Source organism: Mesoplodon bidens (genome assembly GCF_964165515.1).
Source record: "Mesoplodon bidens genome assembly, chromosome: 19".
Taxonomy (NCBI): domain Eukaryota; kingdom Metazoa; phylum Chordata; class Mammalia; order Artiodactyla; family Ziphiidae; genus Mesoplodon; species Mesoplodon bidens.
Window position 1 is genome coordinate 19,674,508 of NC_138179.1, and position 22,531 is coordinate 19,697,038.

The following is a 22,531-nucleotide window of genomic DNA, read 5'->3' on the forward strand; positions in this document are numbered from 1 at the left end:
AGGTGTTTTTACAAAGCACTGAACCAAAAAGAGAATACTGTAGGTATGTCCTCTGTAGTATGTGACATGTGAAATATTGGACATTCTTTTGAGTATAGCACAGGAATATATTTGCTTTACCAACTGGCAAAACAGGTAATAAAGATAATTCCCATGGACAGTAATGGTACTCCTCAGTTGATGTTACTGTTTAAATGACTGTGGTAGAAATTGTACTGATGTCACTGCCCTTGATGTTTACTGACTTAGGAGAGATTAGATTTAGTGTAGAAACTGCGTGTTGGATCACTGCGTGGTTGGTTTATTATGATTAGCATTAATCTTTAAGATCTCTGTTATTTTTGTATTGCCTTTCCATCCCCTTCCCTTGTTTTGCAGGCTACAGCTATTGATTGTGAATCCAGTAGCATTCATCAGCTGGATGATTTTTTGGAAGATGCCGCTCATGAGCTCTGGGCTGTGACTCACTCTAAGATCTCGGAGCCTGAGGCCTTAGCCACCTTGGGGGACAGCAAGGACAGCCCATGTCTAGAGGCCATGATGCTCCGCATGGAGGAAATGGAGGTAAGGCCGGGACTGCCAGCTCTTGTTGGCGGCTGGCGGCTGACTTCTGCCGAGCGCCGCTCCTCCTCATGGCTCTGTAGCTTAGAACTTCAGAGTCACCTGGTCCTGAGTTTAAATCCCAGCTCGACTGCCAGCCCAGTGTACGGCCTTGGTAAAGTCCTGTACCCTCTCTAATAAGTAGGGTGCTTTTAAGGACAAAATGAGGTATGAAGTATCAGCACCCTACCTGACACATAACTCATCATTGGTATGGGATACGAAAGACACTGGAGCGGAGCCCAGGCCCACAGATGTGACCAACAACTTAACTTCTTCATCCCTCAGCTTGTAAAAGCTGTTCAGTTGCCTGTTCTGCTCTGCTAACATGTGATCCTGGCAAATCAGTTAACTTTACCTTCTCTAATTCCCATGATACTACTTGAGAACACTTTTCTCAGAGAATTTTAGACCTCAGACATTACTCAAGCCAACCCCTGGATTGTTCTGAGCAGGAAATTGAGACCCAATAAGGGAGTAAGTGACGTGGCCAAGGTCACACAAAAATTCCCACCAGAGGTGGGCTGAGAATCCAGGTCTCCTGACTCCTAGTTCAGCATTTTCTTTTTAACTCCACCATGATGAAATCTCATTTTGGCTTTGCTGCTAAACAGAAACATTATAGGGAAGGCAACTTTTAGTTGGTTTTTGAAAATTTTTAAATGTATAGTTTATCCTAGTCTTGTAACTGATTTCCCCTCGTTAACTGTCTAGACCTGAAGGGTCCAAAATGGTAGTCTGTAGCCACAGATGGCCATTTAATGTAAATTAATTAAGATTAAATACATTACTCACATTTCAAGTGGTCAGTAGTTAGTAGCTGGTATATTGGACATGGCAAAAATAGAACATTTCCATCATCACTTCAAGTTCTAGTGGGCAGTGCTGGTCTAGATTAGATTAATTAGATTAATTGCTTCATTTTCTTTTACATTTCATCTCATGAACTAATCACTTCCTGGCCCTGGGAGATGCCTGTTTCTGGCAACGTGTCTATAGCAAATGTCTGTTGTACTAGTCTCTGGTTTGTAATGAAACTAATTTTTTTCCTCATAAATTATACTTTTTTTTTTAAAAGAAATACCAGGAGACGGTTCGCCAAAGATATAATAAAATTGTATATACTGATCCTCATCTTTGGATGCAGGAAGAAAAAAATGGTGAGTGTTTCCCCACTTTTTCCCTCGACATTGTATTCTGAAAAATTTCAAACTTACAGATAAGTTGAAAAAATTCTGCAGTGGACACCCATATACGCATCTTCTAGATTCTACAATTAAAATGTTGCTGTGTTTGCTTTATCATATGTCTACTTATCCTCTGTGCATCCACCAATCCATCTTATTTTTGGATGCATTTCAGAGTAATTTGAAGACATCAGTACATCTTATCTGAAATATTTCAACATTTGTTATCACTAACTAGAGCTTAATATTTATTTATGGCTCTTTTTCCTTTTGAGATAAAATTCACATATAATAAAATGCACAGATCTTAATTTATTAAGTGTTATTTGATGGGTTTTGACAGACGGGCATACCTTTGTTACCCAACACTCCTCTCAAAACAGAGCTTCTCATCACGGCGGAGAGTCCCCCTATGCTCCTTCCCTGTCAGTTCCCCACCACCCAGGCAACCACTGCGCTTTTTTTTTTCACTATAGATTAGTTTTAGAATTTCATGTAAATGGAATCATACATGTATTTACTCTTTTGTCTAAGGCTTCTTTCATTTAACATGATATTTTATAAATTTATCTATTACTTGTTTCCTATTGCCACAGTAACAAGTTTGTAACAAGTTAAAGCACACATTTAGCAGTTTAAAACAAATTTTTTCTCTTACAGTTCCTGGAGGTCAGAAGTCTGAAGTGAGTCTTAAAGGGCTAAAATCAAGGTGGTGGCAGGGCTGGTTCCTTCTTCCAGCTTCTGAGGCTGCCTGCAGTCCTTGGCTTGCAGCCATATTACTTCACACTGCTTCTGTTGTCATATTGCCTTCTCCTCTTCTGAGTCAAATCTTCCTCTGCCTGCCTGTCGTAAGGACATGTTGATTACATTTAGGGGCCACCCCAGTGATGCAGGCTACTCTCCCCATCTCAAGATCCTTAAAGTCCCTCTTGCCATAGAGGGGACATTAACAGGTTCCAGGGAATAGAATGTGGAGCCAGTGTGCAGCCGACCACACTTTGTATCAGTGTTCATTCCTTTTTATTGCTGAGTAGTATTCCATTGTACGCATGTACCACATCTAGTTTATCCATTTGCCTGTAGATCTGCATTTGGTTGCTTCTAGTTTGGGGCTATTAGAAATAAATCTTCTATGGGTGTATTCATGTATAGTCTTTGTATGGACATAAGTTTTCATTTCTCTTGGATAAACACCTGAGTAGACTTGGCAGGTTATGGGATAGGTACATGTTTAACTTTATAAAAAACTGCCAAACCTTTCCCCAAAGTGTCTGTACGGTTTTACACTCCCATCTACATTGAGTTCCTGTTGCTAGAGATCTTTGCCAATATTTGAATTGTCAGTCTTTTTCATTGTAACCATTCTGGTGGGCCTGTAGCAATATCTCTTTATGGCTTTAATCTCATTTCCTTGGTGAATAATGATGTTTAGAACATTTTCAAGTAATTATTAGTCATTTATATATCTTCCTTTGTGAAGTGTCCAAATCTTTTGTACATTTTAAGAAATTGGATTATCTTTTTATTTTTGAGTTGTAGGAATTCTTTATGCATTGTGGGTTTGAGTTCTTTGTCATATATATATATATATATATATAGTTTGTTTTCAAAACAGCTTTATTGGATGTAATTCACATACCATAAAATTTACCCTTTTAGGGCTTCCCTGGTGGCACAGTGGTTGAGAGTCCGCCTGCCGATGCTAGGGGACACAGGTTCGTGCCCCGGTCTGGGAAGATCCCACATGCTGCGGAGCGGCTGGGCCTGTGAGCCATGGCCACTGAGCCTGCGCGTCCAGAGCCTGTGCTCCGCAATGGGAGAGGCCACAACAGTGAGAGGCCCGCGTACAGCAAAAAAATTTAAAAAATAAAAATAAAAAATTTACCCTTTTAAAGAGTTCAGTAATTTTTAGTATATTTACAGAATTGTGCAGACGTCATTGCTAATTCCAGAACGTTTTCATCACTGAAAAGAAGCCCTGCATCCAGTAGCATCACCCCTCATTCTCCCTCCCCTCATCCCAGTAGTCACTAATCTCCTCCAGCGAATATCTTCAAACATTCTTCCTCATCTATAACTCACGTATTTATTTTCTCAAATGTGTTTTATTATGGGCAGACATTTTAAATTTTGATAAAGTCTAACCTGTGCATTTTTTCTTGTATAGTTTTTGCTTTCTCTGATCTAATAAACCTTTGCCTACTCCCAAGTTGAGAAGAGAGACTCTTGTTTTCCTCTAGAAGCTTTATGGTTTTAGCTTTTATGTGTCGGCCTATGATTCCATCTTGAATAAAAGTTTGCCTGTGGTTTGAGGTAGAGGTTCTTTTTTTTTCCCACTAATGGATATCCACTTGTTCTTGCTCCATTTGTTGAAAAGACTTTCACTTTTCTCTTCCACTTTAAAAAATTCATACATATGCGCTTTGGCTGCAGTTGCTAGGCTACTATCACAATTTGGGCTGGGGAGTGTTACTCAAATTCTCTTTGACACATGCTTATCAGTTATTACTTTACTCAGTGAAAGGAGGAAAATAAAATGTGGTTAAACATTACCTCTAAAGGAATTTCAGTACTATGAGTATTAAGAGAAGTAAAGGAACTTGTGGATATAGAAGGTTTACAACAGCAGCTTATGTATATATACTTTTTATAGAGTATGAGTTTGGGGTATTGTCTTAGGAAAAGTATTCTCCGTGTCAAATTTTGACAGACAGGTGAGCCATCTAAACAAAATACAGATTTGTTCCTTTTGTCTTCTGTAATTTTTCCAGCACTATTCGTTGTTCATGTCGTTCTCTCTTTCCCCCAGTCCTACTCCAGCTTCCATTTCCATCCTCACATGACAGTTGAACCATTCTTCGAGGCTCGGCTCACGTGATCCTACTCGGCAGTGCTTTTCCTGGCTTTCCTGGGCTGGTACTTTGCTCCCTTCCGGTGAACTCCCATGGACTTTTGGCATGTCCTACCCTGTTAGAGCTCTTTATCTCTCCCAGAGAAGCCACAGAATCTTTGAGGCCAGAGAGTTTTGTCATATTCAGTTGTGTCCCAACTGTATCTAGCATGGGCCTGGCACAGGGAGGACCCTTCTAATCATTGCTTAGTGAATCAGCGGGCATCTTTTCGTAAGGAAGCAGAGGAGAGGGAAATGTTGAAGGGTGAGTGTTTCACTGCTGGTTTGGCCAATGGCCACAGTCAGCTTGCATCATGCAGAAGACAGCCTTACCAAGGATTTGGTGGTCTCTTTTTCAAGGACAATTTAAATTGTTCGTCACTATCTCTGACTCTGCTGGTGTCTAGGTATGCATTTAAAAGGAGCTCTGAAATGAAGTTTCGGACACTTTAAATCCAGAATCATGAAATCCTCATAAGAACCCTCTGTTTCTAATTGTTCTGATTGTATGTTCAGTTGCATCACAAAAACCAAATTTAAAGTGATTTTTGAATTGTGCAGTGTCGAATCTATATCTCTTCTCTTTTCTGAAATCAATTGAAAATTGTACTCTCAGTAATATTTTTTAATATATATATTTTTTAGATGTTGGGGTAGGAGTTCATTAATTAATTAATTCATTTTTGCTGTGTTGGGTCTTTGTTTCTGTGCGAGGGCTTTCTCTAGTTGTGGCAAGCGGGGGCCACTCTTCATCGTGGTGCGTGAGCCTATCACTATCGCGGCCCCTCTTGTTGTGGAGCACAGGCTCCAGACACGCAGGCTCAGTAGCTGTGGGTCACGGGCCTAGTTGCTCCGCGGCATGTGGGATCCTCCCAGACCAGGGCTCGAACCCGTGTCCCCTGCATTAGCAGGCAGATTCTCAACCACTGCACCACCAGGGAAGCCCCTCTCAGTAATATTTTTACAAAAACTGACTTATGCAGTATTTCTGAGTGTAAAAAATCATAAGCATATAAATATGCGAGTCAGAGATTCTACATTTTTTAATTAGTTACCTATTTTATACATATTAGTATATATATGTCAATCCCAATCTCGCAATTCATCCCCCCCACCCTGCTTTCCCCCCTTGGTGTCTATACGTTTGTTCTCTACATCTGTGTCTCTATTTCTGCCTTGCAAACCGGTTCATCTCTACCATTTTTCTAGATTCCACATAAATGCGTTAATATACGATATTTGTTTTTCTCTTTCTGACTTACTTCAGTCTGTATGACAGTCTCTAGGTCCGTACACATTTCTACAAATGACCTAATTTCATTCCTTTTTATGGCTGAGTAATATTCCATTGTATATATGTACCACATCTTCTTTATCCATTTATCTGTTGATGGGCATTTAGGTTGCTTCCGTGACCTGGCTATTGTAAATCGTGCTGCAGTGAACACTGTGGTGCATGTGTCTTTTTTTTTTTTTTTTTCTTTTTGCGGTATGTGGGCCTCTCACTGCCGTGGCCTCTCCCATTGCGGAGCACAGGCTCCGGACGCGCAGGCCCAGCGGCCATGGCTCACGGGCCCAGCCGCTCCGCGGCATATGGGATCCTCCCAGACCGGGGCACGAACCTGTATCCCCTGCATCGGCAGGCGGACTCTCAACCACTGCGCCACCAGGGAGGCCCTGCATGTGTCTTTTTGAATTATGATTTTCTCTGGGTATGTGCCAGTAGTGGGATTCTACATTTGAAATGCATTTAAAATGATAAATAATCCAAAACTCAAAAGAGCTGTCAAGCCTGCAAGGTATAGTTAATAAGTTAAATGTTTTGACTATCATCATGCAGATTCTTCCAACGCAGCCCAGAGACAAATTAGATCAGCTAATTAAGTGTTCAGATGTGAGTGGTTTTTTTCCTTCTCCAGTAATCAAATCATTTAAAGGTTAAAGAACAAACCCAACTGCTTAAGACTCCTCGGAATGGGGGCTGGATCCTAATGGAACCTGTTCAAAGAGTCTTCCAAAGAACTGACAGAAGCTTTTAAACAAGTTCTTTATTTCTTAAAACTGACTCCTCACTGGTTTGTTTCTTGGTAACTTTGATTTTTTTTTATTTTTTTAAGGACAGTCCCCTTAATAATATTTATTTATTTATTTTTTGGCTGTATCGGTTCTTAGTTGCAGCGTGCGGGATCTTCTGTTGCAGCACGTGGGCTCCTCGCTGCGGTGCGCAAGCTTCTCTCTAGTTGTGGCGCGTGGGCTCTCTAGTTGTGGTGCGTGAGCTCCAGAGAGTGCAGGCTCAGTAGTTGCAGTGCTCGGGCTCTCCAGGTGTGGTGTGCAGGCTCTGCACTTGTGGCACACAGGCTGAATTGCCCCGCAGCATGTGGGATCTTAGTTCCCTGACCAGGGATCGAACTGGTGTCCCCTGTATTGCAAGACAGATCCTCAACCACTGCACCATGACAGAAGTCCCTCTTGGGGACTTCTAAACTCCCCTTTTCATTTAAAACAAGGGCACTTTTTTCCCTTTGTACTGCTAATGCAACCTTTATGCTTAAGAGATGTGCCCATGACTTCCTCGCAGGTTATTGGCCACCAAGACAGCTCTGATATATACACCAGCATTTCTTTATATGCAGTCATTTTATGCTTCTCCTTTTCTAGACCAAAAAATCCCAGCAGTAAGTGAAAGACGTCTTTCTCCTCATCCAATCAGGATCACAAAGACAGCAGCTCGCAAAGACCCAGATGTGAACATCGTGTTAGGAAGGCCCTGCAATGGCACGTAAGTGGTAACGAGACTGTCTGATTTCATTGTAGTTGGTTGCCTTTGATGTTGTTAGATTTCACATTCCTTCAGTTACCACAAGACAGAGAGAGATTCTTCTTTTGACCAAGATCTTGACAAACTCCAAGATGGCCCAGTAAAATAGTAGTGCTTATAAGATGGGCATTGAGTGTGTTGCATCTTAAGGATCCTTTCAGTAACGTTTAGCTGGTTTTTACGATTGAAAGCATCACGCTGGCACAGGTGATTGTGCAGGTAATTACTGCAAGATCTGCTTTAAGAATTCTTTTGTCCGTGGGACACATGTTCCTCCTGTGTGGAGGGTTAGTCCGGTGTAAAGGAGAAACAATGAGTGGTGATAAGATGTTGCGTTTTGGGGCTTCCCTGGTGGCTCAGTGGTTGAGAGTCCGCCTGCCGATGCAGGGGACACGGGTTCGTGCCCCAGTCAGGGAAGATACCACATGCCATGGAGTGGCTGGGCCCGTGAGCCATGGCCGCTGAGCCTGCGCATCCGGAGCCTGTGCTCCGCAACGGGAGAGGCCACAACAGTGAGAGGCCCGCGTACCGCAAAAAAAAAAAAAAAAAAAAAAAAGATGTTGCGTTTTATTCAGTGTGAGGAAGGGAAATGAAGGTAAACCTTTGGTTGTCAAACCATCAGGGTGAGTTAACAGTTTATCCTTGCTTGCAGATGATTTTGAACGCTCTCATCATTTTTATTTGCTCTCAGTTCCCTAGATGAAAGTGTGGGAACAGAGGAGAGACCGGAAAAAAGAGAGCCTCCCCTTCTCTCCCTTTCAGAAGATGCTCAGCAGAAGGAAGGCCGAGCCGCCCTCTTTGTCCCGCGGGGCATGCGGCACAGCATCAGTGACTACTGCCGCCGCTTCGAGCAGTACCTCCGAGTTATTGCGCACGAGGCTGTGGGCTCCTTCAACCCGTGGCTGATAGCTGAAAGGTCAGTAGAAGGTTTGTGCTTTGTTGAGGAACTGGGTGCCACGTGTCAACTTACGGAAAGGCTGGAGAAAGGCCTGGCTGGGGTCTCAGGCCGTGCTTTTGCGCCCTGGAGTTCCAGTGGCTGCATCAGGGCTAGTGAACAGGTTTTCTCTGCTAAATGCCTTTCTTCAGGGACAGGAGATCGGAAAACTGCATGGCTGATGGCATCCAAAGGAGCATTCTGCAGACTCCTCTCCTTGGGTAGAGGCACAATATTCAAGTCAGGACAGGTTTCCTGTTGCTGTTACTGAGGGCTGTGTCATCAGAGAACACAGATTATTACTGGGCAGGAAACAGTTATGGTCATGAAATCTTCACGGTCGGGACAAACTTACAGTAGGAGCAGCAGGCCTACAGACTTCGCTGCACTTAACCTTCTCCTTCTGGCTGTCACCTCCCCTGAGAAGGGGGGTTTTGTGGAGTCAGAAAACAGTCCCACTGCTGCTAAATGTTTGAAGAATGGGTAGCCTTCTTTTACGTAAATAGTTAATTGAAAGATGTGTGTAAATTCCTTCTTTTAAAATGGAGCCCAAATTTAAATTCCTCATGAGTATCACTTTATTACATACATGCAGGTAAGCTTCATCACTGAGCCCAGCAGTATACTACGGTTACATTTCTTTCTTGAACAAGTTTCAGATGTATTCCAGCAGTTAATAATTGCCTCTTTTTAATTTGCTTATTCTTTTACGTATTTGTTATCGTTCCCCACATACTAGCCAGCACGTCGGAACATAGTTTTCCTCATGATCAGATATGTTGATTAATCTCTGTCTCTCGCCTCCACCCCCACTCTTCCTTCTGAGGCCCTCTTTCCTTCTGTCTCAGTCTGGCCCAGCCGCTTTCTAGGTCTTCAGTGTGGTTCTTGTCCTGGGAACCACACTGAGTGTGAGATTCTCCCTCCCATGTTAGGGTCCTTGTTTTCTGTTTGCACATGTCCTCCTCTTTCTTGGTTTACTCTCTTACTTTGATGGAGCCTATACTGCTGTGTGTATTAGAGGACATTTCTTGAGACTTAACATGTTTGAAGGTGTCTGTCTTCATACTTGATTCATGATTTGGCTGGGTTTTAAATTACTGGTTTAATACTTTATTTATTTTTGGTCGTGTTGGTTCTTTGTTGCTGCACGCGGGCTTTCTCTAGTTGCGGCCGGCAGGGGCTACTCTTCGTTGCGGTGCGTGGGCTTCTCATTGCGGTGGCTTCTCTTGTTGCGGAGCGCGGACTCTAGGCGCACGGACTCAGTAGTTGTGTCCCGCGAGCTCTAGAGCTCAGGCTCAGTAGTTGTGGTGCACGGGCTTAGTTGCTCCGCGGCATGTGGGATCTTCCCAGACCAGGGCTCGAACCCGTGTCCCCTGCATTAGCAGGCGGATTCTTAACCACTGCACCACCAGGAAAGTCCCAAATTACTGGTTTATTTTTTCCAAAGAATATACCTTCCTTTTTTTTGTGGGGGTCAAGCAGGGATCGTCAGGTAGCTGCCAGGAGCAGACGTGGAGACCCATCAGTCTAACTGCTTGTTCCGCAGATTCTCAGACAGTTGCCTCATTTCCTACCGGATCCTTCATTCCACTTTCATGGTTCCCGGTTCTCTTACTTCCAGAGTCTTTCTGTGAGACATGTTTTGTGAAACAGATCAGCTTGCTTTTCCTTGGCGTCTCCCTCTGTGTACCCTAAGGTTTCAGCTTCCTCTGTATTTTTCCTCTGTACTGCTGAGTCAATTTTGATTCTTCCATGTGCTTTTTATCTTCCGAAAATCTTGGACATTTCTCATCTACTTTTGTCTTTTTCTCCTTGCAGATTTATGTGTTCATTTATCTCCTTTTATTTTGGTGGGCTTTTGGGTGAGATCAGAGATAATCACTTACGTTCTATCTCTCAGGTTTAGCCTGAAGTCCTGGGACTTCTCTTAATGCACATACCCTTCAAAGCATATGAGACCCTTTGTTCTGTTGAGATAGGCATTTATTTTCTGGAGAGGAGAGTAGGTACACTTGACTTGCTTCCATGTGTTAACACACAGTCCTGTAGCATACTCACTGGTTTGCACAGAACCTGTCTGGATTGGTTAGGCTAACTGGCATCTTGGGAAATCCAAAATAAGCTAAGGAAGATAGACTGTTCCTTGTATGTTCTTAACACTTGATTAACGATACATTTTGTTCATAGTTGTTTTGTAGATGTAGGGAAAAGTTCTCTCAGTTTATAAGGACTAATAGGTTAAGATGTTGAGGTCAGATCTATTAAAATACGCCTGAATTTCACGGATGTTCTCCTCTCCTGTCCTTGACCCTTAAGTGACAGCAAATCTAAATATTCTAGCTCTGTTTTTGATCTCCCTTGTTTTGTTTCTTATTTGAGTGTTCCAGAGATGAGAAGTATATTGATCAAATCTTGAAAAAGTATCCAGACAGTTGACTTCATCTGATAGCCTCTTGGGTGAGGGAGAAGTAAGCTGTGTTTTTCTCTTTTAATGTCTCCACTTCTCCCTCCACGTGGAGAAAAGCACTGTTCCGGTGGTCAAATGGGGCAGGTGATATAAACTGGATGTAAATAAAAGAGTGATTCTGGAAGGGAAGGCTTAAGGTGATAATGCTTTTAATGAAAGCAAACTCTTAAAGATTCCTTGTTTGAAAAACAAATCAGGAGATTTCTGGTTGAAAAGGACAGATTGAACATATGATTTATCTCTACCCCCTATATCCCTAGCCCACTCTATGACACTGAAAGACTAAATAAAAGGCATGAAACCATAGATGACAGCAAATAAGAAATAGCAAGAAAATTTTGGAAGCCATGAAGCAGTTAGACAAATGGCAAGTGACTTAGCACACCAGAGAGAGCCAAGTGCCTGATGAGGGTGGAGCCAAGACCCTAGCTGATTTGTGCAGAAGAACCTTGGTAAGCCTCAGGAATGAGAAGCACTAGATGCATGGGTCCAGGGGAGTCAGAAAGTAGGAGGCTTAGTTGAAATTCTCATTCTTGAATATAGCAGATTGCTAAGAGATCCAGACATTTGCTGGAAATCATGAACGCTACATAGGCTATCATAACAGAGAAAACATCTGAATAATAGGAGTTCCAGAATGTGAAAACAGGGAAAAAGGAGGAATGGAAACTTATTGAGGAAATATTATAAGAAAAATCCCCAGAAAGTTGTTAGCCTCTAGATTGAAAGGGTTCGCCAGTTGTCCACTGTGAGTGAGTGAGTGAATAACTGAATAAATAAACAGAACAGAACACTTCACGGCATGTTGTTGTGCAAAGGATAGGCGGGCATCCCAATGTAAGGAGAAGATGACAGAAGGTTCCAGAGAGTTAAAACTGGGCACATTCAAATAATCAGAAATGAGAATGGCATACTGTTGTCAGTAGCAGCCCTGCTAGAAGATACTAGAGCACACTTCCCATATTTACCCTAGAATTCTGTGTTCAGCTAAATTATTGATAAAAGGGTAGAATAAAGACAGTTTAAGGTATGCAAAGTGTCCAAAAATGTAGTTCCCATGCACTGTTCCTCAGTAGGCTACCAGAGGGTGTGTGCCACCAGCACAAGGTGCACATTGAGAAAGAGGAAGACGGGATTTAGGAAACTTAAGACTCCAACGTGGAACTTGCAGGAAAATGGGAAAAGCTATTTCTCAGAGAATTTTTCAGTGAGCAGAGAAAGCAGCTAGTCTAGATTGGAGTCAGGAGGACAGAGGGCCCCAGGAGGTGGAGTTTCCAGAGGGGGAAGCCAGCGTGAGGAAGGTTAAAAAAGAAGAAGAAAACAGATACATTACCTCATGCGTTTGAATGTATTGGGAGCACCTTTGTGTTTCTCTCATAGTTTGGGGATGAATTAGTGATGGGAATATAGAAAGCAAAGCAAGCGTAAAAACAAAGTAATCACTTCTGCTTCTAGTAATGACACACCTGGTAATTTGGACCGCCTCTCCCACTGAGGATAACTGTTAATAGAAAAGCTAGATTAAAAATAAAACATACATGCTTGAAGGTACCAGGAAGTTAACTAGGTAATGAAGAATAACTGGGCCAGGATCCTGAGAAGACAGAGACCCAGGGAAGTTAGCCCTTGTCTGGCACTGGATTGTCGGTTCTGGAGGAAGATGAATGGCACTTTCAATGGCCTTTTCAGATCCGAGGACAGAGGTGGAAATTAAGGGCTTGCCAAGGGCGGGGAACTGGCCCGATGAACTTGGCTCATTTCTGATTGGGACCCTGAAGGGTGGCACTCTGGAATAAGGGTGACTGGGATGCCGGCAGGCCCTCTCAGGACTCCACTCAGCTCCACGTCATCTCACTTCCTGAGATTACGTTGAGGTGATTCTAGATTGTTGCCCCACAGGCACCGAGCAGAAGCAAACTTAACTTTTCTCTGAAGATTTATAATATCGTTTTAGGATTGAAATTATTTCTGCAGTTTTCAAATTCAATGTCTGGTATATGGTAAAAAAAAAAAAAAAAAAAAAGCAGGCAACAGAGAAACATGACAATAACAAGAACCAGACCCACAGCAGCTCCACATATGAGAGCCACTGGGCACAGATATTGGAATAACTGTGCCTACTATGGGCATAGAGATAAAGGACACGATTTAGAATTTTGGCAGAGAACTGGGAGCTAAAGTAAATCCACATGGATGTTCCAGAACTGAAAAATACAAATTCTGAAATGAGCAAGTCATTGGATGGGCTTAATAGCAAATTAGACACATCAAAAGAAAAAATGAGAGCCTTTTGGCTCTCTGTGCAGCACCATGGTGCCAGCAAGAACAGGAGTCTTATGAAGGGCGGCAAAAAGGGAGCCAAGAAGCAAGTGGTTGACCCATTTTCTAAGACAGATTGGTACGAAGTGAAGGCAGCAGCTGTGTTCAATGTAAGAACTATTGGGAAGACACTGGTCACGAGAACCCAGGGAACCAAAATCGCATCTGACGGCCTCAAGGGCTGTGTTGTTGAAGTGAGCCCTGCTGATCTGCAGAATGATGAGTTTGCATTTAGAAAGTTCAAGCTAATTACTGAGGATGTTCAGGGCAAAAACTGCCTGACTAATTTCCGTGGCATGGATGGATATTACCCATGACAAAATGTGCTCCCGTGGTCAAAAAATGGCAGACCATGATTGAAGCTCACGTTGACGTCAAGACTAATGATGGCTATTTACTTCATCTGTTCTGTGTGGGTTTTACTAAAAAACGCAACAGTCAGATTTGGAAGACCTTTTATGCCCAGCACCAGCAGGTCTGCCAGCCGCAAGAAGATGAGGGAAATCATGACCCGAGAGGTGCAGACAAATGACTTGAAAGAGGTGGTCAATAAATTGATTCCAGACAGCATTGGAAAAGACATAGGAAAGGCTTGCCAATCTATTTATCTGCTCCATGATGTCATTGCTAGAAAGGTAAAAATGCTGAAGAAGCCCAAGTTTGAATTGGGAAAACTCATGGAGCTACGTGGTGAAGGTATTCATTCTGGAAAAGCTACTGGGGACGAGGCAGGTGCTCAAGTTGAACGAGCTGATGGACATGAGCCAAGGATCTGCTGAAAATTCAGACTTTTAATGGTGACAAATAAAAGATCTTATTTATGAAGTAAAGAAAATTAGAGACTTGGGACATAGGACAAAAGAAAATATCCAGTGTGATGCACGGAGACACACAAAAAGATGAAAATAAAGAAGAGAGGATGAGGGACATGGAGGATAAAGGGACAAGGTCTAATATCCATGTGGCTGGAGTCACAGAAGGAGAGGAGAGAGAGAGAGAATGGGGCAGAAACCACATCCATAGAGAGAACGGCTGATAACTTCCCCAAATAACAAAAGACATCAAGTCGTAGATTCAAGAAGTTCTAAATGCCCCAAGCAAGAAAAATAAAAGGAATCCATATGTAGCATATCATAGTATTGTTGGAAAATGAAAGACAAAGAGAAAATCTTAAAATCAGCCAGAGGAAGGAAAAAGGAGAAACAGAAACAATGGAAGCTGGATGACCTGGTGTATTTTTTAAAGTTCTAAAAGAGAAAGCTACCAATCTGGATCTAAGCCCAGTGAAATGTATTTCAAGAAGGAAGGCAATAAAGGTTCTAAACAAAGCTGAGAAAATATATTACCAGTAGACTGTCACTGCAGGAAACATTAAAAGGGTATTTTTCAGGCAGAGCAAAAACAGTCACAGATGAAAAGTCAGAAATATGGGAAGGCATGAATTAAGAAAAAGTCAAATGTAGGTAAGTGAATATTGACTGTATAAAACAAAAAACTGATGTCTTATGGGTGTGTGTATGTATGTATATATACATCTGAAATCCACGATAAAAGTAGCATATAAATTGGGAAGGGGATAAATAGAGTTCTAATAAGGTTCTTGAATTGTCTGGGAAAATGGTAAGAATATCAATTAATGTTAGACTTTAAGTCAAGGATGCTTATTGCAATCTAGAGTGGCCACTAAAAGAATAGTAAGAGTGTTTAAAATCCAAGTTAGTAGTGAGGAAAGAATGTAATTTAAACAATCACAAAATCCTAAAATAGGCAAGAAAGAAGAGAGAACAAATAGACACATAGAAAGTACATAGTATTCTAGTAGTAGAAGCTCAAATATATCAGAATTACATTAAGTGAAAAAGAACTATACCCACCAATTAAAAGATGAAAGATTGTCAGATTAGCCAAAATAAAACAGCTGGGACAGGAATCGGGGTAGAAGGGATGCGAGAAGGGGAAGGTACACTTATCTTCGTTTACCTCTTTTGTATAATTCTGACTTTTGGCACTGTTCATGTTTCCTGTACATCCCTCCAAATCATCAAGGATGATGAGGGGGGCAGTGGAGGTTGACGCTAAATTGGAATACAAAAAGAAATATGACACCAATTGTATTTCCAAGAAATAACCATACTAAAGGGATACATACAGATAAGGCCTTGTCTGAGTTACTTTTGAATGCAGTATTTTGACCCTGTACTTTCTGGCTAAAGACAAAAAGACTGTAAACACATATTAGATTCTAACAAGTAGGTTTCTTTTACCCAGCAGCATGGGTTAACAATTCTAAAACTACTTTCTCTATATTTTAGGGTTGATCAAGTAAATAAGTATATTGTGAATAATGAGAGCCAGGTTTCTGGGGGAAGGCTAGAATGGATCCCCTGTTTTGAAGTGGGATTGGCGGTATTATGAATTTATGGTTTTTGATAGATACAGAAATAGACATGGGGTGTGTGTCTTTGTGTCTGTTTGTCTGTCCAAGTCTATCTGCTGAGAGGGCCTAGAAGCGATGGCACACTTAGTAGCAATGAGCACACTTAGTACCCAGATTTTGGTTTCTAAATACTCTTCTCCATGAAAAGGTACGGGGCTCCTAGGAGAAATAGCCGATTCCAAGACTGGGGCTGGGAAAATGTAAGATGAGGCTGAAACATCATCTTGTGGCAGAAAGGAAGTGTTCAAAGAATGATGGGGACATGTCAAGAGGACCTGGGGCTGGCTTGAAGGGGCTCCTACTGGCCAATCTGGGACACTTTGAGTGTCAAAATAAGTAATAATAGAAACAGATTACAAACTGTTGAATAAAATAAGAATGTGTAAGACCAAGCCGATATAAATACATAAATAAGTAATAGAGAAGGGAAAGCTCTTCCATGTAGTTGGGAGTGACAGAATTAGAAGATCAGTGTTGGCAGCCCTGCAGTAATTGATTCAGCAAGTTTGATGAGAAACAGGATATTTACATAGTCTCAAAGTATCTCCCTGCAATATAAGTATTAATTACAAAGGGAAAATAGTGACTTTACAAGGCAGAAACCTGGCAGGCATCAGCGTAACTGTGTGATAGAAATTAGCACTCATCATAGTAAGACAAAGAGATGTATTGAGGGACACAGTATCCCTTCTGGACATTTGTCCCCAAAATGTAGAACCTGAACCTGACAAACCCAAATTGAGGGACATTCTAAAGCAACAACAAAAAAAGCCTTTACTCTTCAAAAAATGTTAAGGTCATGAAAGACAAAGATTGAAGAACGATTCTAGATGAAAATAAACTAAAGAGATGTGGCCACTGAATGCAACATGTGATCCTGCACTGAATCCTGGACTAGAAAATGTTTTCTTTTAAAGGTCATTTTTTGGACAGTTGGCAAAAATTTGAAAAAGGTCTGTAGGTAAGATTAGATAATAGTATTGTATCCGTGTTAATGTTAAGATTTTTATAATTGTATCAGGGTTATTTAAGAGAATGTCCTTGTTTTTAGGAAATGTACCCGGAAGTACCTGAGGGATATCAAGTCTGCAGCTTACTCTCAAACAGTTTGGAGGCGGGAAAATGTGTGTGTGTATGTGTGTGTTGTGAGAAACCTGGAATTTCCTGCCCCCCGCCCCACAGAGAAGGCCCACACCCTTTCCTCTGTCAGGCAGTTGGGCAGCTGTAGGAGGTAGATCTGGATTGGGGCTGGGTTGCAACTAGTTAGTTTCCAGTCACCTCTGGTTTCAACCATCTCAAGGGTGAGGTCTGCCCTGTGTGTATTACAGGCCCCTCCCTCTAGCCTGACTTTGGGATCTCAGCACCACCGTTTTACTGTCTAGGAAAGCCAGGCTTCTCACCTTGTTTTTCTTCTTTAAAATTATCTTGGCTCTTCTTGGCCTTTTGAGTTTCCATTTAAATCTTAGAAGTGACTTGGTAAGTTCCTCAGCTGAGTAACAGAATGGCTCCCATACTTGGCTGTATGTACCTTTAGCTGTGTTGTTTGTCTTCTAGCTTTGCAGAAGAGCTCGTAGATGAAGCTCTGGGGGCCGTGGCTGCTGAACTTCAGGATGTGTGTGAAGATTATGCAGAAGCTGTGTTCACCTCAGAATTCTTGGAGGCAGCTACATAAAGGCTCTCCAAGGCAGGGCCCCCAGTGTCACTGGTGAGGGGACGGCACCACCCTTTCTACTAGCCACAGGAAATCTTTGTCCTCAGCTGTCCATCCAGGCCCAGAAGGTGCTTCCCACTGAAAGGAAGGAAGTCAGTGAGGCCATCCTCACTTTGCATCTTCTCATTGTCAGAGCAATGGTTCTGGTAGTTTACGATGGAATGTGTTATATTTATCAGTGCCCAGGAAACGTGAATCAATTATGACAGTATAATATTTTCTGAATGTATAATTTTCCCATTGAAACACCATGTTCATTACACTGGCTCAGTATGGTGATCAGAGCGTTTTGAAAGATAACAGCTAAGTCTGTTTCACACAGGGATTCAAGTTGCCGTTGATCTGTGGGTGGCCTTGATGCCAGCACAAGTGTAATTACTCTCTGGTCCCATCACCTGGCTCGTGTTTGCTTCTTTGACAGTTTCCTACCAGGACACCTGTCCTGCCGGGTTACAGACTTGTGTCGAGCACGGGACTTAGTTATGCTGCCAAAACTCTGCCCCATCATTAAAACAGGAACCCAGCAGTTATCTGTGTACAACAATAAGCACACATTTCTCTAATTCTCAGTTGCTAGGTGCTTCTTCACATTTTGAGTTCCTCAAGTCTTTTGTCGCTGTGGGTTGACATATTCTGATATACAGAACTCTGAATTCAGAGGAAGTTTGAGGACATCAGGAGAGGCCGGCCTTCTCTGAGGCCTGGTCAGAGGTACAGAGCTCACCCTGCTCTCTGCTGAGGTCACAAGTTGCTATGTTTCCACACCAGAAAGGAGCCTGTGTGGGAGGAGAAAACAGATCTGGATAGTGTGAAGACCACAAGGTCTCCCCCAAGAAAGGAAGACACTTTAAGAACCACAATAGCTTGGTCCTCGAACGTCTTATAAGTCATATTTTACCAAGAGAAAAGCCTCTGTGTTTTCAGAAACTCTGGATTCAGAAAAAGAAAAGGAATGTGTATAAACTAAGGCCACTGCCTCGAAAAAGTTTCCCTCACTTTTTTGCCTGGGGCTTGGTGAAAGAAATGTGGAGAATGAGTGACGTGAGACATACCCCACAGAATACTGTGAATCCTTTTATAGCACATATAGTGTTGTCATCTGGGATTTTTCTCTGAAGTACAAGTATTTCAGGTGATAATTTAAGCTGCTTGATCACACTTATTTGTGCAAAATTGATTTTTGTTTAATGTTAATGTTTTCCTGCTTAATTTTATATAAACTGAGAATTTAAAAGGCTTCAAGGGAAATTAAAGGTCCTCTATTTGAGGAGTTATATACATACACTTGATAGGAGTGTCTGTTATTGATAATTTGTGTGGCAGTTTTTACTGTGCTCATTTTTTAAATAAACTCAATATTTTAAAGTATGTACATGTCGGTTTGAAAAAATTTACATCTCCTTTTTTTTTTCCAGACAAAGTGAAATGTGATTTACAGAAACCACTGAGAATACTTTTATGATTAATATGAGCGTAGTGGATTATTTGCCACCTCTCACTACCCCCAGAAAGAAATAAATGATAATAAAAGCTAACATTTTATTGAGCACATACTATGTACCAGGCATAACTCTAAATGCCTTCCCTGTATTAACTTATTTAATCCTCATATCCGTGTGTGGTAGATACCGTTATTATTCCCATTTTGTAGATGAATCAAATGAGGCACAGAATGGGGAGATAATTTGATCACATAAGCCTATATGCAGCAGCACAGTGGTCATGTATTCACTTACTCCCATAAAGACAGGTGTCAAAGTTTTGAGAGTTCACTCAAGTGCATTCTCCTGCCTCTTCCTGTGTCCGCGCAACATGTCTTAGACACTGTTGTCTGGACCAGTCCTTTCCTAAGCACCTCCTGTCCACTGAAGAGTCAAGTCCAGACTCCTTTGCTTGCAGATCTTTCCAGTATCTCTCCTGCTCCTCCCACCAGCTGAGTCTCCCTGTCTCTGACTCCTATGGGTGAGGCTTACACCTACCTCCGTGTCTGCTGTCTGCTTCATAGCCCTGGCCCACAGTGAGCCTCCTCGGCCAAAGCATTCTCCAAAGATGTAAAAATAAATTGCAAGAAATGAAAACTTTCATTTGAAAATGGAAGTTGAATCCTTAAAATATAAATTTTCCTCTTTATAGCCTTGCAATTATCCCAGACCTCTAGAATTTTTGTTCTTCATGAGCAAAGGCTGATCCTGTATAGGTTATTCTCTAATCCCCTCCAGTTTTCTCCTGACCTATTCATGTGTTATTTTCAGAAACAGAGAAGTGCATGAGTGTAGTAGTTCTGTGTTACATAGGCTGTCCCAGTGGACGGACATGCTGAAATTCCTGATCTGTCCAGCTTCACAGCTCTGGCCCTAGGGGGTCTTACCTGTTTACATGCTGGCCTCTAGTCTGTACAGCTCCTTGAGGGCAGGGCCTCTGTCCAGCATGTAGTTAGTGCTCAGTGAATTCTTTTGAGTTAATGAAAGAAGGAAGGCACGCTTTTTCCTGGGGTCGGTTTTGGTTTGGGTTGGGGGATCTATCATATCTCTGCAGAGTCCGCAGAAATCTCTGTTAATCTTTTGTGACCTGATGTAGGATGTGACCTCTGAGGAGCTGCAGATCCCATCTCCGAGGTGCCGACACATCAGGGATTCCAACTCAGAACTTCCAGAACTGCTGCAGAGTGGGCTTGGCGGGGGCCCAGGGCTCGGGCGGAGGGCAGAGGAGTGAATGGGGGACCGCAGGAATGACTGCCTTGATGCTGGGGTCCCTTCCCCCTCTGCCTGCTGGTGCTGGGGGCCGGAGGGGAGGCGGTGAGTAGCATCCTTTCTGCCTCTCCTCCCTCCCTCCCTTTGCTCACAGTTCCTGCTTCCCTGAAATTGAGGGGAGTGTGTGTGCAGGGGGTGGGCAGCCAGAGGCAGTGCCTGGAGGAGGCATGAACTGTGCACTGGTGGGTCAGGAAGGCAAGAGTGAGCTCTGAGCGAAGCCCCCAGGGCCCAGAGGAGAGGAAGGGGCTCTAAGCCCGTCGGAAAGCTTCCGGTTTTCTCTGTGGTGCCATGTAGGTTTCCTTAACACTTGAACGTTTCTGAGGAACTCTGTTTTAGCAACTTGAGGGAGTGATGAGAATTCCCCGCAAACCCTGCAAATCAGGGGTGTCTGCTCACCACGCACGGGTCACCACAGGAGCGCCCTTTGGGAGGGCCAGCGGGCTGGAGAGCTCTCGGTTCTTGGGGCTCATGAGAAGCAGCGGTGTGACCACTATCTTCCTAAATAGTGGCCTCTCCCTTTCGACTCTGCTGGTTCAAGAGCAGAGACCTCTCATCTGTTTATTAGTTGGTTGAACCTAATAATGCCGGCTGGCCTGGACGGGCTTCCACCAGACGTCCTGAGGGCTTCCTTCGGTCAGGGCCCCAGGGAATCCCATGTCGGGCCCCGGGCTGGCTGTCAGGCCCAAGTGATCTCAGTCAACTCGTCCATCAGTGCGGGTCCCACCCCGACCAGGCTCGCAGCTCTGATAAGGACTCTGGGCTGGCTGTGTGGCCAGGCCTCCTCTTTGCTTTGCGGCTCCGGTTCCAGGTCCCTCTTGCCAGCCTGCCCAGGGCCCTGTTCCTGTGACACTGGGCCTGCTCTGCTCTCACCAGTCTTCCCAGAGCCTCAAGTGTGGCCTCTGACCCTCAGCCTGGAGCAGGGAGCCCCGAAGTTGCCCCCACCCTCTCTGATGGACCCCCTTTATCCGCTGCTCTTCCTAGAGCCCCCTTAGCTGTTTCTGTGCTCCGTCTGCCTGGTAACCCTGATCGATTTTTCTTGAACCAAACCTGCTGCCTCTCACCTTTTTTTCTGGCTGACTTTCCATCCACCCAGCGGGAATTTTCCTGTGGCTGAGTCCATCCTTCCCGCCGCTGAATCAGACCCCCCACCCTCATGCCCCAGCGGGTGTCCGGCGGTTGGGCTACTCCATGTCCCACCGCCATGAAATGAGTAAGACACCTGCGCCTCCTACCCTTCTCTGAGCCCCAGCTCTCCCGGGGGCTGACTGAGGGGCTGCTCCCCTCCCATTCTGCTCTGGATCCAAGAGAAGCCACCCTCTCCCAGAGCCCCTCTGTCACAGCCTTTGCCTCCCCAGGCTCTGTCTCCCTTTGCTTCCATTGCAACCCTCCCCCGGGCCCCTCAGCACCCCCTCTGGGTGTGTCTTCACACCTTGTGGCGTTCCTCGCCCTCCCCTCCCCAGCCTCCCTCACTGCCCCCTCCCTGGACCAGAAGCATTTCCCTTCTGCTCTGGTTGTCTCCCTGGAATCTTCCGTCCACACACTGTTCCTCTGTCTTCCCTTGGGTGCGGGTGAGGTCAGCCTAAGGCCTCCCACTTGTGGTCGCCGTGCCTGTGTCTAGAAGCTTGCTCTGTCTATCCACGCCCGGCATCCCAGTTGGGAATGGGAGAATTCCAGCAGCGTCCGGCTCTGACACACTGTGATCAGATCCTGGACACTTGGGCTCTGCCATCTACCCCCCAGCTCCAGGGTTCCCTAAGCCTGGGCTGAATTACCTAGGAGGACCCCAGCAGACAATTCCTCGAGATGGCATGGGAGGCTGGGAGTCCAGAGAGCTGGGGAGATGAGGCTGGCCACCAGCACCTGTGCAGCCACTTGCCTTTATGGCCCCTACAGACCGAGCTCCAGGGCCAGGCTCAGGAGGAAACGTGGTTCTCCTTAGCCATGATTGTCCAACACACCGTTCTTGGAGAGTTACTGAGAGGCCGAGAGAGGTTAAGTGAATATTTGGGGTTTAACCTCATCCCACATCTACTCAGCACTTCACAATTCACAAAATGCCTTTCAATACATTCCCTTCTCTCTTTCAGGCACTGTAGTCATCCTGCTTTGTGTACCAGCAGTAACATGGACTGCTTAAGAATGCGAGCAATGAGTTAAAATCTCCTGGGACCTCCATGCCTCAGTTTCCTAATCTGTGAAATGGGGATAACAGTAGTATCCACTCAGGGTTACTGTGTGGATTAAGGGAAATAATCCTTGCAAACATTGAGAAGAGCACCTGGCAGATAGTAAGTGCTCAGCAAGTGTTCACTCTTAGGTTTGTCACTGAGGACTTAGGAGGGGGACGCTTGTGGCTGTTCTCACAGCCTTCCTTCTCAAGTGCTCTCCTTGCCTCTTTGCTCTTGTGTTCTTCCTGCC

General features: G+C 43.8%; 1 protein-coding gene and 1 pseudogene across 8 annotated transcripts in view; both read left to right on the forward strand.

Moving 5' to 3' along the window:
* KIAA0753 overlaps positions 1 to 18,714 on the forward strand; it is a 61,373-nt gene extending 42,659 nt beyond the window's left edge. For 6 of the 7 annotated variants that reach the window (XM_081219427.1, XM_081219429.1, XM_081219424.1 and 3 more), the window contains 5 exons: positions 379 to 564; positions 1,679 to 1,760; positions 7,336 to 7,456; positions 8,187 to 8,411; positions 17,207 to 18,714. In XM_081219427.1, the coding sequence (XP_081075553.1) occupies positions 379 to 564; positions 1,679 to 1,760; positions 7,336 to 7,456; positions 8,187 to 8,411; positions 17,207 to 17,324 (732 nt within the window). In that variant the 3' untranslated portion in view covers positions 17,325 to 18,714. The remainder of the gene's footprint in view (positions 1 to 378; positions 565 to 1,678; positions 1,761 to 7,335; positions 7,457 to 8,186; positions 8,412 to 17,206) is intronic. The other variant, XR_014014016.1, reaches the window with a different exon arrangement.
* Positions 10,920 to 15,106, forward strand: LOC308607490 (small ribosomal subunit protein eS1-like; annotated as a pseudogene). The gene has a single exon. The product of its transcript is annotated as a small ribosomal subunit protein eS1-like (transcript).
* Positions 18,715 to 22,531: the final 3,817 nt, after the last annotated feature.